This window comes from Scyliorhinus canicula, chromosome 21 (assembly GCF_902713615.1).
Source record: "Scyliorhinus canicula chromosome 21, sScyCan1.1, whole genome shotgun sequence".
In the NCBI taxonomy this organism is placed as follows: domain Eukaryota; kingdom Metazoa; phylum Chordata; class Chondrichthyes; order Carcharhiniformes; family Scyliorhinidae; genus Scyliorhinus; species Scyliorhinus canicula.
The window spans coordinates 63,108,226-63,122,780 of NC_052166.1; the positions used below are offsets into that span (position 1 = coordinate 63,108,226).

At 47.4% G+C, this 14,555-nt stretch overlaps 1 protein-coding gene across 5 annotated transcripts in view; it reads left to right on the forward strand.

Annotated features, from left to right (window-relative positions):
- Positions 1 to 14,555, forward strand: part of gpsm1b (G protein signaling modulator 1b) — a 283,643-nt gene that overhangs the window by 176,903 nt on the left and 92,185 nt on the right. For 4 of the 5 annotated variants that reach the window (XM_038782318.1, XM_038782320.1, XM_038782319.1 and 1 more), the window contains one exon: positions 333 to 459. In XM_038782318.1, the coding sequence (XP_038638246.1) occupies positions 333 to 459 (127 nt within the window). Of the gene's footprint in view, positions 1 to 332; positions 460 to 11,013; positions 11,034 to 14,555 lie in introns of those variants that run through there. The other variant, XM_038782322.1, reaches the window with a different exon arrangement.

Below are 14,555 nucleotides of genomic sequence, written 5' to 3' on the forward strand. Positions count from 1 at the left end.
TTCTCCCCTCCCTGCCTCCCCCTTTCCTCCCCTTCCTTCCCCTTTCCTCCCCTCCCTCTCCCCTTTCCCCCCTTCCTCTCCTCCCTCCCCTTTCCTCCTTCCCTCTCTCCCCCTTTCCTCCTTCCCTCCCTCCCCCTTCCCTCCTTCCCCCTTTCATCCCCTCCCTCTCTCTCCCCCTCCCTCTCTCTCCCTTACCTCCTTCCCCACTCCCTCCCTCACCTTTTCCTCCACTCCCTCCCTCCTTCCCTCCCTCAGGCGTGCCGCGCGGTTGAATCGTGCCACCTTTTGAGCTATCTAAGTTTTCAGCCCCGGGGATCTCTCCTGTTTTGCAGGTCGGTGATCGGAATGGGGAGCTGACGGCCCACCTGAATGTGACCCAGCTGCAGTCGGTGCTCGGCATGAGCTCATCTCCGCAGGACGGCCATTCGGCCCCTCACCCTGCTGACTACGAAGCGCAAGGTAGGCGTAAAACTTCAAACCTCATTTCAACGGGCAAGCTAACTTTTATCCAAAAGATGTGTAATCCGAGATAAACAGAACGTAACAGACGCTAAAACACTCGCTGTGCAAGATAACAGCAGCGAAAAGAACTTGAAGATCCCCCCACCCAGGTATTGAGGTGGTTTGAATGGCTGGGTTATACCCTGTTGACATAAGAGTTGTCGGTTCTGTGGGTGTCACCCCGGAACACTTGCCTTCCTCTGAGGTGCAGTGTAGTGTGCTGTGCTGCGATGATGGTAGTTCTGAGCAGAGTCAGCCCACTGGACTAGAGGCTGCTCAGAGCCCAGGTCGGGTTATTGAACTCTACGTTTAAGTAAGTACCATTTGTTTGAAATTTGTGCCAGCGAACCGGGTTCCATTCCCGGCTTGGGTGACTGTGCGGAGTTTGCGTGTTCTCCCCGTGTCTGCGTGGGTTTCCTCCGGGTGCTCAGGTTTCCTCCCACAAGTCCCCAAAGACGTGTTGTTCGGTGAATTGGACATTCTGAATTCTCCCTCCGTGTACCTGAACAGGCGCGGAATGTGGCAACTAGGGGCTTTTCACAGTAACTTCATTGCAGTGTTAATGTAAGCCTACTTGTGACACTAATAAAGATTATTATTCATGGTCATCGTTAGACTTTTAATTCCAGGTTTTTATTTAATTCAAATTTATTATTATTATAAATGCAAATGTTTTATTTATTTATTTGGCACACAGGGCATCTACTCTGGAGAGAGAGGTTTAAGAGCTAATTTTGTGTGGCGTAGGTGCAGTTGAGGGGAAGCTAGATCAAGTACATGAGGGGAAAAAGGAATAGAAGTTGGAAGATAATCAGAAAGAGCTGGAAATGTTCAGAAGAGCGGTCAGCATCTGTCGAGAGGAACAGAGTTAATGTTTCATTTTGGTGGCCTTCCATTAACACCAAACTGATAATCTAATAACCTTTACTTTTGTCACAAGTAGGCTTACATTAACACTGCAGTGAAGTTACTGGGAAAATCCCCCAGTCGCTACACTCCGGCGCCTGTTCGGGCACACTGAGGGGGAATTTAGAATGTCCAATTCACCTAACAAGCACGTCTTTTGGGACTTGTTGGAGGGACCCGGAGCACTCGGAGGAAGCACACGCAGATGCGGGGAGAACATGCAGGCTCCACACAGACAGTGAACCAAGCCGAGAATGGAACCCGGGACCCTGGGGCTGTGAAGTAACAGTGCTAACCACTGTGCTACCGGTGCCGCCCATGATGGGGTGAGAGGACGTGTAAGCACCAGCCGAGATTGTGCTGGTTGGCATGTTTCTGTGCCTTAAAACTCCATGCAACCACTTTGTTGTTCAGTATTTGAGATCCCGGATTTGAGATTAACAGTGTTTGGGAGGGTGCTTGACCTTTGGTTTGTGTGTTCTGGAATTATGTTTGGGCGAGGGAGGAGCTTGTCTGAAGAAGGTAGTGATGGACGTGTGCTTCTGTACCGAAAGATAATGATGCAACGAGCAAAAATGTTGAACTTTTGTGCAGTCTCGGGGGTTTTTTAGCGGCCAGCAATACCGCAGCTACTTTACAGACACTCGTCAGGCTCAGTCACGAAAGAAAGTTGCCCAGTTACCAAAAGCAATTCAGTTGAAAACTCACATTATTCCAAGGCAGGATTATTTTGACAAAAGTATTTGGATACTTCAGCTTCCTTCATCCCTGTTAGCGGCGCTCATGCGTGTGCAATGCTTCGAGCTGGTTTTCACATGGCTAGCTTTGTTTTTAAAAGCACGGAGCTGAATATAAATGGACAGGAGCAGGCCTGGGAGAACAGTGTTACCAGATGACATTGGCGAGCAGAGTTATATCATCATGCAATGCCCTGCTGGGCACAGCCAAACAGACTGTTCCAAGTGACCCTGTCCTTGGTTGATACAAGTGAACTTTGACATGTTTTCGTGCTAAGACGGCTTCTATGGGATGAGATTTGGAGGAGAATGAGCCAATGATATCTGATGAACTTGCCGGGAATCATGCTCATCACTTGTGAGGCAGGTAAGAGTGTGAGAGAAGGGAAGGGCTCCTTTCCTGTTCGACAACGTTGCTGTCAACACCAGCAAGGACAGGCTCTCGAAGGTGTCGTTGGGAACATCTGCAGGTTCAGCCATCCAACTGAAAAGGTGTGAGTTAAACCACTGAGTCTCCAGTCTCCTCCCAGGGAGGCTCTGGACTGGAAGCTCAGATATCTCTTTGCTAATGCTTGGCAAACCCTCCTGACATTCCCGTGATAAGTCGGACCATGCTGCAAAGGTGGACTGTCGTTAGATAAGCCGTGGTTTAATTCGGTCAGAATTTTATTTCAGGCTGCAAGGTGTTCATGAATTCTAGGCTCCAGACCAGTGACTAGCTTTCCTTTTTGTATGATCTGGAGTGTAGCAGATGCACACTGGGTGCTAGAACTTAGATCATTCTCAGCAAACCTCCTTGGAAGTTCATACGTTAAGGAGACTTTGTGGCTCTGTTATTTTCTGCCACTGGGTGCTTTGTACATTCCAAATGACTGCCTTTGTTTCCTTGTCCGGGTTCTGCAAAGCTCAACTCGTTAACTCTTTGGCTGCCTGTAATGAGAGGCAAATAATTGCATTGAGGAAATGCATGATTGCGAGGGAAATTATTGGAAATTTGTGTTTAGCCAAGTGCACAAAATTAATCCGTAAATAAATTTGCTGGTGGCCAGGGATAGTTATTTGGGTATCTGAAGGTGACCCAATCCTGTAGTCTGTTACTTTGAATGGGAACATTCAGATGTTCTTGAGTGACTATTTATTTGAATGTTACTTATTTGAATCGGAGGCACGGGCGTTAGCACCGCTACCTCACCGCTCCAGAGACCCGGGGGCAATTCCGGCCTCGGGTCACTCTGGTTTCCTCCGGGCGTTCCAGTTTCCACTCAGCCCAGCACGTGATTCTCCAACCCCCCTCCCACCCCCGAAACCAGCGCCGCGCAAATTGCGCCGCGCTGCTCGAAGAATCGCTGCAAACAGCGAGCGGCGATTCTCCGGCCCGGATGAAACGGCCGAATCCCACCGGCGCCGTCCACACCTGGTTGCTGCCGGCGGGTACTCGTCGCGAAGGTTTGGGGGCGGCCTGTGGGGGAGGGGGGGGGGGGGCGGAAAGAGGGGGGCTCCGTTCCCGGGGGGCCTCCTATGGGGTCTGGCCTGCGATCCGGACTCACCAATCGGCAGGCCGGCCTCTTTACCCCCCCCAGGCCTACTTCCTTCCGCGGCTGGCCCCCGAACCCCAGCACCATGTTGTCGGTGAGGGGCCGGAGCGCTCCGCGAGGTAACCGAGCATTCACTAGTTGGTGCCGGCCCAACTGCGCATGCACGGGACCCAAGGCGCCGCATCTTTTACGCGGCGCCGGGTCTCTGGTGCCACGCCGAGGCTCCGCCCCTGTAAACTGCGCGATGCCCCTACTAGCCCCACAAAGGGGGGAGAATAGGGGTCTGATAACGGGCACCGACACCGGAGTAAAACACTCATTTTTTTACTCCGGCGTTGGCACTTAGACTCCCGTTGGGAGAATCCTGCCCATTGTGTGGGGTTCTCGTCTGCATTCCTAACAAATGTTGGGGTCTGGTCAGTTATCCTAACACTCGCCGAACTTTCACCATCCGTACACCTAATCTCATCCAAAATACTGCATTCATTTCCTGACTCGCACCAAGTCCTGTTCACACATTTGGCCCTGCTTCCTATACCTGCCAGCCGATATTGTCTGCCTGGTCCACCACCCTCAATGATTCTAGTTCTTATTCCCATTTCCCAATGTCTCATGGCTTTTGTTGCCTATCTCTGTAACCACCTGCAGATCTGCAATCTCTGCATTCCTCCAATTCTGGCCTCTTCTGCATCTCCAATTTCCTCCATCCGATTAAAAAAAATTATTTCATGGGATGTGCACGTTGCTGGCAAGGCCAGCATTTTCTTCCCATCTCTAATTCCACTTGAATATGTGGTGGTGTGCTATTTTCCTGAATCGTTGCAGCCCATGTGCTGTGGGAACCACCCACAGTGCTGTGAGGAAAAGAGTTCCAGGATTTTGACCCAGTGATATAGTCAGGATATATCCAAGTCAGGGGCTGGTTTATCTCCTCCAGCTAAATCGCTGGCTTTTAAAGCAGACCAAGCAGGCCAGCAACACGGTTCGATTCCCGTACCAGCCTCCCCGGACAGGCGCCGGAATGTGGCGACTAGGGGCTTTTCACAGTAACTTCATTGAAACCTACTCGTGACAATAAGCAATTTTCATTTCATTTCAAGTCGGGATGGTGAGTGGCTTGGGGGGGAACTTGCAGGTGGTGGTGTTCCCATGTATCTGTTGCCCTTGTCCTTCCAGGTGGTAGCGGTCGTGGGTTTGGAAGGCCCCTTGGTGGGTGCATTTTGTCAATGGTACACACAGCTGCAACTGTGTGCTGATTGTGGGGAGCAAGTGTTCAAGGTGGGGAATGGGGTGCCAATCAAGCGGGCAGGATAGTGTTGACCTCCTTGGGTGTTTTTTGGAGCTGCATTCTCCCAGGCAAGTGGAGAGCATTCCAGCTATTGATGGCATGCCTTCATCTGTCCAAGTCTAAAGCTCTGAGTTTCCATCTTCAAACCTCCTTGCCTCTTTCTCCTCCTTTCAGTTGCTAGTTAAAATCTATCTTTTTTGCCCAAGCAGTTGGTCACCTGCTTGGGCACTAAAGGTAATTTATCATAGAACATTACAGCGCAGTACAGGCCCGTTGGCCCTTGACTTTCAGAATTGCTGAGGCCGTTGCAGTATATGATTTCCTGCACTAATATTATTATTATCTATTTGTCTTGAGTATAAGAATTGGAAAGTCATGTTGCAGCTGTATAGAAGCTTAGTTAGGCCACACTTGGAGTATGGTGTTCAATTCTGGGCGCCACACTACCAGGAGGAGGTGGAGGCTTTAGAGAGGGTGCAGAAGAGATTTACCAGGATGTTGCCTGGTATGGAGGGCATTAGCTATGAGGAGCGGTTGAATAAACTCGGTTTGTTCTCACTGGAACGGCGGAGGTTGAGGGGCGACCTGATAGAGGTCTACAAAATTATGAGGGGCATAGACAGAGTGGATAGTCAGAGGCTTTTTCCCCAGGGTAGAGGGGTCAATTACTAGGGGGCATAGGTTTGAAGTGCGAGGGGCAAGGTTTAGAGGAGATGTACGAGGCAAGTTTTTTCCAGAGGGTAGTGGGTGCCTGGAACTCGCTGCCGGAGGAGATGGTGGAAGCAGGGACGATAGCGACATTTAAGGGGCATGTTGACAAATACATGAATAGGATGGGAATCGAGGGATACGGACCCCGGAAGTGGAGAAGATTTTAGTTTAGACGGGCAGCATGGTCGGCACAGGCTTGGAGGGCCATAGGGCCTGTTCCTGTGCTGTACTTTTCTTTGTTCTTTGTCTTGTGAAGATGAGCGTTCACCAATATACTTTGATGGTTAATTGTTTTCTCAATGTATATTAAAATGCTGCCGTAACAAAATTGAAAGTTGCTAATCCAATTCTGGAAACATTTTGCACCGTGTAATGCTGCTTTTTACACACAGATTCTGACACTCTTTGCATAATGTGTTTGTCTAGTGCAGGAATGCCGTGGGGGGTTTAATACCGTACACAGATTAGCAAATTTCCATAAATAGGATTATTGTCAAGTGGGCAGATTTGCCAAGATTCAGCTTTAGGTCTAGTAAGTGAACTAGTCACGGCATTATCATCAGTAGCAGTAACCATATCCGAACCGCACAGGTTTATTGCTCTTGACTGTTTAAATGTGAGGATACGAGGCACGTGATCATTCTTTCCATCACTGTCTCTATCTAACCACGGGCAGCACGGTAGCACAGTGGTTAGCACTGTTGCTTCACAGCTCCAGGGTCCCAGGTGCAATTCCGGGCTTGGGTCACTGTCTGTGCGGAGTCTGCACGTTCTCCCCGTGTGTGCGTGGGTTTCCTCCGGGTGCTCCGGTTACATCCCACAGTCCAAAGATGTGTGGGTTAGGTGGATTGGCCATGATCAGAGATGATCAGAGGATTAGATCGGGTGGACAGTGAGAGCCTTTTTCCTCGGATGGTGACGGCTAGCACTAGGGAACATAGCTTTAAATTGAAGGGAGATAGATATAGAACAGATGTCAGAGGTAGGTTTTTTACTCTGAGAGAGTAGTAGGGGCGTGGAATGCCCTGCCTGCAACAGTAGTGGACTCACCAACAGTAAGGGCATTTAAATGGTCATTGGATAAACATATGGATGATAATGGAATAGTGTAGATGGGCTTTAGATTGGTTTCACAGGTCGGGGCAACATCAAGGGCCAACGGGCCTGTACTGCGCTGTAATGTTCTATGATAAATTGCCTTTAGTGTCCAAAAAGGTTAGGTGGGGTGACTGGGTTACGGGGATATGGTGGTGGCATGGGCCTAAGTAGGGGGCTATTTCCAAGAGCTGATGCAGACTTGATGGGCCAAATGGCCTCCTGCACTGTAAATTCCATGATCTATCAACCATTTTTGCTTGGTCATCATAGTACGGAGCATCGTGTCTTTGAAAACAATTTAAAATTCTCAGCAGTTCTTTGTTTGCTACAGCGTTTAGGAAACCCCAAATTTCTCAGTTGGAGCCAGCTAAAGTGGGATTAAATTTCCGTCACAGATTAAACCAGCTGTTCAAAGGTCTGAAGCACACGGCGGTTTACTCCGCATACACTCGAACAACAGAAAGCTTACATCACAGAAAGAGACCATTCAGACAATTCTGCCTGCACTGGTCAAAAGATTTTTTTTAAACTAGCTGCCCATTCAAAACTCATATTGTAATAATAATAATCTTTATTGTCACAAGTAGGCTTACATTAACACTGCAATGAAGTTACTGTGAAAAGCCCCTAGTCGCCACATTCCGGCACCTGTTCGGGTACACAGGGAGAATTCAGAATGTCCAAATTACCTAACAGCACGTCTTTTGGGACTTGTGGGAGGAAACCGGAGCACCTGGAGAAAACCCACGCAGACACGGGGAGAATATGCAGACTCCGCACAGACAGTGACCCAAGCCAGGAATCTAACCTGGGACTCTGGTGCTGTGAAGCCATAATGCTATCCACTGTGTTGTTTTCCAGCCGCTGGTCCATAGACTCATAGATTTTTACAGCACAGAAGGCGGCCATTCGGCCCATCTTGTCCATGCTGGTCAACAAAGATCTGACTGCACGAACCCCATTTTCCAGCACTTGGTCACCAGCCCCTGGAGGTTATTGCATTGCAAGCAAATATCTAACTTTTATAAAAGCCTCTGACTCGACCACACTCTCGGGCAGTGAGTTCCATCACTCTCTGAGACGGAAAGGTTTCTCCTCAATCCCCAGGCATGACCCCTGGATAGTGATCCCTCTACGAATGGAAACAGCGCCATCCTATCCTTATACACCTCTATCAGGTCCCCTCTCAACTTTCGCTGCCTCAAGGAAAACATCCCCAGCTTATCCAGTCTTTCCTAGTAGCTCAGTCCACAGGTTCGCAGGTCTCAGCATGTCTGTAATGTAACTTGTAAACTATGAAGTTGCCCTGGTCCCAGATGACCAGAGACTGCTTCCCCCTCAAACGCAGTTGGCAATTAAAAAAAAAAAATTTAGAGTACCCATTTCACTTTTTCCAATTAAGGGGCAATTTAGCGTGGCCAATCCACCTTGCCTGCACATCCTTTGGGTTGTGGGGGCGAAACCCACGCAGACACGGGGAGAATGTACAAACTCCACACGGACAGTGACCAGAGCCGGGATCGAACCTGGGACCTCGGCGCTGTGAGGCAGCAGTGCTAACCCACTGCGCCACCGTGCTGCCCCGCAGGTGGCAATTTAACCTGAGGGTCACCACACCTCAAGCGAGGGGCAAGGTTGGGAAGGCCGGATGGACCTTCATGACCTATTACGGGCCAGGATTTAGAGAACCCCAAAGTGTATCATGGAGTTCACCTGACCCATAACTTTTAATAGATTTTGGCTATGGGAAGCACAAAGGCCCACTTTACAGGTGTGGTGCAACAGAGAGCTAAAGTAGTTTTAAAACAAAACCATGTTTATTTATGCATCCAGTTAACACATTATAAACCCACCGCAAACATCTTAACAATTATCAACACCAATAATCCCCCCCCCCCAAGAATACAGTACTCTATAAGTAACCCTTAATCTTTACTTGCAGCATCCATAAGACAAATGCCAGGTTTAATCAGGTTTAAATTCTCTACTGAGAGCAGTTATCACTTTTAAATCAGCAAGTGATCTGAAGACATCCCTTTCATGCAGAAATAAATCAGAATTACACCTGGTTTTGCTGGATGCAGGTCCCAATCTGCAAAACAAAACTAAACATGCCCTGTAGCTGCTAGCTCAAAGCGAAAGTAAAACTGACAGACAGCCCAGCTCCACCGACACTCTGACATCACTGCAGCTATTTGATATACATCAATTTCTTAAAGGTACATCCACTACAGCTATTTGATAAACACCCATTTCTTAAAGGTACATCCACTACAGCTATTTGATAAACACCCATTTCTTAAAGGTACTCTCACATGACAAACCGCAGCCGGTACGGGAATTGAACCCGCGCTGTTTGCCTCGTTCTGCATCACAAGCCAGCTGTCCAGCCAACTTAGCTAAACTGGCCAAAAGATGCCATTGGAGCTTTTCAACATCTACAAAGCTCCCCGTCGGGGAATTGAACCCCGGTCTCTCGCATGACAGGCGTGGACACTAACCACTTTCCTAACAAGGAACTGCACTTTAGGGGAAGATCCAGGCACCTTTTAAAACAGGTTGCGGGATCCTGATTCTGCAACCAACCCAGGCAGCAAATTCCAAACAACCACCATGCTTTTCCTTGTATCCTCTCTGATCTTTCTACGAATCACCTTAAATCTGTGCCCCTTGGTAATTTACCTCTCCACTGGGGGTTAACGGGGCATCCCTGAGTACTCTGTCTGGGCCTCTGAGGATCCTCACTGGAACCACAGTTGACCAGAATTTCAGCAGAAGCAGATTGTCATGAGTAAAGAGAACAGTATCAGGAGAATCCCCCCCCCCCCCCCCCCCCCCACCCGCTGAAGACGGGTCACTTAACACCTGTGGAATATTTTCAGATCTGTTATAGAGTTCTCCGTATTTTCCCCTAGCCCTGACTAGTGTTAACTTTTAAGTGGGTATTCGATCTAATAGTTATTTTGGAAAATCAGTCCCCAGGGTGATAATGTTGGTCTTTTAAGAGATGGCAGGCGCCCTGAGAATACTCCCTGAATTTCCAAAGTGCTAAATAGGCTAATTGTTATCCCTGGGCTAAACAATCGTAAGATGTACGCTCTCCGTCCTCATGGGGCTTGGCCCATTTTGTTGGAAGTCTGGTGCAACCCATGATAGAAATTCAGTATTTAAGTGTCCGTACTTTTAAGCAGGACATTATGCTTCCAGGAACGTTTGAAACTTTCTTACTAATTGATATTTCCCATCTTATAAATATGTGTGTCATTGTACTTTTTAAAATCTAAATCAGTTTGGTAACAATTGCTCGCACAGACCCTCCAACTACAGAGCTAGAAAGTTTGCGATTCCATTCAATGTTCTCCTATAATTTCTGCGGGTGTGGGGGGATGGTGGCATAATCCGGAGACCAAGGCTAATGCTCTGGAGATATGGGTTCGAATGACACCATGGAAGCTGGTGGAATTTGAATTGGATTGATAAATCTGGAATATAAAGCTAGTCCCTGGAATGGTGACCATGATCACTAATAGAACAGTACAACACAGAACAGGCCCTTCGGCCCTCGATGTTGTGCCGACCAATGATCACCCTACTCAAACCCACATATCCACCCTATACCCGTAACCCAACAACCCCCCGCCCCCCCCCCCCCCAACCCTCCGGCTGACATATGACTCAAGACCCCCAGCAATGTGGTTCACTCTTAACTGTCCTCTGAAATGGCTCAACCAGCCACTCCATTCAAGGGCAATTAGGGATGGGCAATAAATGCTGGCCCAGCCAATGATGCCCACATGGCATGAAATGAAATGAAATGAAAATCTCTTATTGTCACAAGTAGGCTTCAAATGAAGGTACTGTGAAAAGCCCCTTGTCGCCATATTCCGGCGCGGGGAATGATTAAAGCAAACAAACTGGCACTGAACAGATGGTCTTATTGTGAGATAGCCAAGTGATGGCTATTGTCGGAAAATGAAGTAACACGTAGATGCAGTAAGAGGTTGGGGGGTCCTCCAATTGGCGTCGGGGCACATTATTACACAGTTCCCTTCTATTTGCACCTTAAATGTTCCAATTCCAAATTCTGACCAGGATGTCCTTTGTGCTCACCTTGCTTGGCTCATTGTTGACGGCCGTCACCTCAAAGGATCACAAAATCGAAACCTAGAAAGGAATAAGGGTGTCTCCCTTCGCCATGTTGATCTCCCAAGAAAACCTCTGTTCCTTCATTTCCTGGCAGTGAAATAAATTGGACAGGTAATTTCCGCCCTCAGAATAAAATTCTACCTGAACACAGGACAGGTGGCACAGGGTGCCGACTGCATTGTGTTTATAAGAGTGCCTTTCACAGCCAAAGAACATCTCAATGCAATTTACAGCCAATTAGTTACTTTTGAGGTGCAGTCCTGTCCGTGTTAGTGTATGAAGCAGGGCAACCAATTTGTACACGGCAAGGTCCCACAACAAATAAGGGGGTAAAATGACCACACGCTGGTGTTGTTTGAAGGATAAATATTGGCCGAAAGAGGAGGGGGAAATTTCTTCAAAAAATTGCTGGTGGGCTCCACTTGAGCAGGCAGACCAAGCATATTTATACATCTTAAGATTGTATAAAGACATGTCACCACAGTCCCAGAGGCTGCTCTCCCCTTTCAGAGAGAGTTGATTGGTGATCATTCAACCTGTGGGTCACCGCACCTCGGGCGAGGGGCAAGGTTGAGAAGAAGGACTTCCGTGAATAGCGTCAGCTGGTATGGAAATTGAACCCACGTTGTTGGCGTCGCTCTGCATTACGGGCCAACCGTCCAACTAACTGAGTTAACCCTGAGAAGTGTGAGGTGATACACTTTGGAAGGAGTAATTTGACAAGGAAGTACTCGATGAACGGCATGTCAATAGGAAGTTCCGAGGAACAAAGTGACTTTGGTGTGTTTGTCCCTAGATTTCTGAAGGCGGAAGGGCAGGTTAATACGGTGGCGAACAAGGCATATGGGACACTTGCCTTTCGAGGCATAGGTTACAAAAGCAGGGAGATCATGTTGGCGTTGAATGGAACTTTAGTGAGGCCACAGCTAGAGTACTGTGTGCAGTTCTGGTCGCCATATTCTAGGAAGGATGTGATAGCACTGGAGGGGGTGCAGAGGAAATACACCAGGATGTTGCCTGGAATGGAGCATTCAAGTTATGAAGAGAGGATTGGATTGGATTTGTTTATTGTCACGTGTACCAAGGTACAGTGAAACGTATTGTTCTGCGTACAGTTCAGATCGTTCCGTACATGAAAAGAAAATACGTAGGGCAAACAGGAGCAGAGAAGACTGAGGGGCGACTTGATCGAGGTGTACAAGATTATGAAGGGCATGGACAGGGTGGATAGGGAGCAGCTGTTCCCCTTGGTTGAAGGGTCAGTCACGAGGGGACACAAGTTCAAGGTGAGGGGCAGGAGGTTTAGGGGGATGTGAGGAAAAATTTTGTTGTCCAGAGGGTGGTGACGGTCTAGAATGCACTGCCTGGGAGGAGGTGGTGATGGTCTAGAATGCACTGCCTGGGAGGATGGCAGAGGTAGGTTGCCTCACATCCTTGTACCTGGTTGAGCACTTGGCACATCACAACAATCAAGGCTATGGGCCAAGTGCTAGCAAACGGGATCACGTAGGTAGGTCAGGTGTTTTTCATGTGTCAGTGCAGACTTGATGGGCCGAAGGGTCTTCTTCTGCGCTGTGTGATTCTGTGAACTGACCGTAAGATTATATTGTCCGGGGATAACAACGGTTCATCCAAGAGATGGATGTGTGATGATTGCTAAATTCGATAGATACAATCAGGCTCCAATCAGATTCACAGGACTTCAGTGCACTTTGCAATGTCTCAATCTCCATTCAGCCTTCAGAAAGTAATAAGGACATAAATCGGGAAACCCTTGTCTCAGAGTAATGAAAACATGATTATTTGGCTTTGTCTAATCAGATCTGTGGCTGTCCTGATACGCAAGTGTTTTGGACTTCGCCAGTATGGGTAGGCGTTTTCCCACCCATTTAAATCCTGTATGTACAGGATGCACTTGTATATGTGCTCATAAAACTGTCAGCCTTCATAGTCGGTTGATGCTAATTGATATGTGTCGACTAAAAGTGCAAAGTAAATGGAATCTTTTGTTCAGTAGGATGTTGACACAGACTGGGTAGGGCACAATGCTGTATTTCAATATAAATAATTCTAATGGCTTAGTCGATGCATTATAAAATATTGAGTATCAAAGTAACCCACCACAAGAGATGCACTCAAAACATACAATTTGTCTCTTTAATTAACACCCTTTATTCCACATCACAACTATGTCCTTTATTCTGAATCTCTTTCGGAGACTGCAGTTTTATTGCTTTCTGTGAGCTCCTGAGGGGAACTTTGTTAGTTTATTAGATTAAATGCCAAGTTTAAAGATCCGACATCAACCAGCAGAGGCGTGAAAGAGGGCTGGAGCTTGACCAATGAAGGTGCCAATTGGCTACCCAGAGAGGGAACCGTCCCTTTGTGCAGATTGTTTGGAGGCGTGAGACAGAGAAACCCATCATTGTTGGGTCATTGTAAGCTCAGCTATCTGTAAAGGTGGATTTGAATCTACATTGAATTCACGGCACAGAAATAGCCCTTTCAACCCAACAGATCTGTGCCAGTGTTTGCTCTTTGCACAAGCGCCTCCCCCGAATCAGAGTGACCTTTTCCTTTCTTCCCCACTCATATCTAACTTCTCCTTAAATGTATCCGAGCTTTTTGCCTCAGCTAGTGCATCTCCCATTCTAACCTCCCAAGTAAAAAGGTTTCTCCTAAATTCCTTACCGGTTTTTTTTTGGTGACCATCCTATATTTATGGGTCCCCATTCTAGACCTGCCCACAAGTGGAAAGCATTTTCTCTAACATTGATCTATTGTCATTGTGGCTTAATTTAACAATACAAAGTAAATTGTACAGTGTGGAGCAAGATAGTGTTTGGGGAGCTGAACATCCCTTTCTATCTCCGAAATGGAGTTGAGCATAAGCTGGGGGGGGGAGGAATATATGTCAAAGGACTGGGTGCGGCAACAGTCTGTCTTCTCTATCTCACTCTATTTCAAATTATCCCACTGTGTAAAAAAAAAAATTATCTGTCTCATTCATTTGTTCTATTTGTTTCTTAAATAATTTGTCAGTTTGCAGTTGTATCTCATCTCTTAAGAGGCCATAAAGAGTTTCCATAAAGATGAAAATGCATGTGAAGGGAGGATACGATGTTCGAATCCTCCGGTGATGCAGTTGTTTAACTTGCTGTTGGACAGTCCGAGTTATGTCCTGGATCATAGCGGGGGGGGGGACAAAGTTCACTTCCTGGTACCACAAATTATCCTACGACAAAGAGGTGACATTCGTGAGATTCCTTTATTGGAAATACTGTGGGCCCTTAGCTAATTAGACCAGTGAAGATGCTGTTCATTGAGTTGTCGACTGTTGGGACTAACATTCCTGGCCGTCGGATTGTTGCCCCTGGTGCTGGAGGTGGAAAGAGAGAAAATGGGAAGAAAATCAGTGTTAGAAAAGACTATCGTAACATTTCACTTTTCTGGATATAACTAATCCCAGTTCAACTCTTGAACAGCAAGTGTAGTTTCAATCATTTTATTACTATGTGGAATTGATGTACTAATGCCGTATTAGGTTGAAGGACATGCATGCACAGTACCACTGACACTGCATTAGTTAACAGTACATTCGACATCAGGACACTTTTAACATGAGGCATGAGC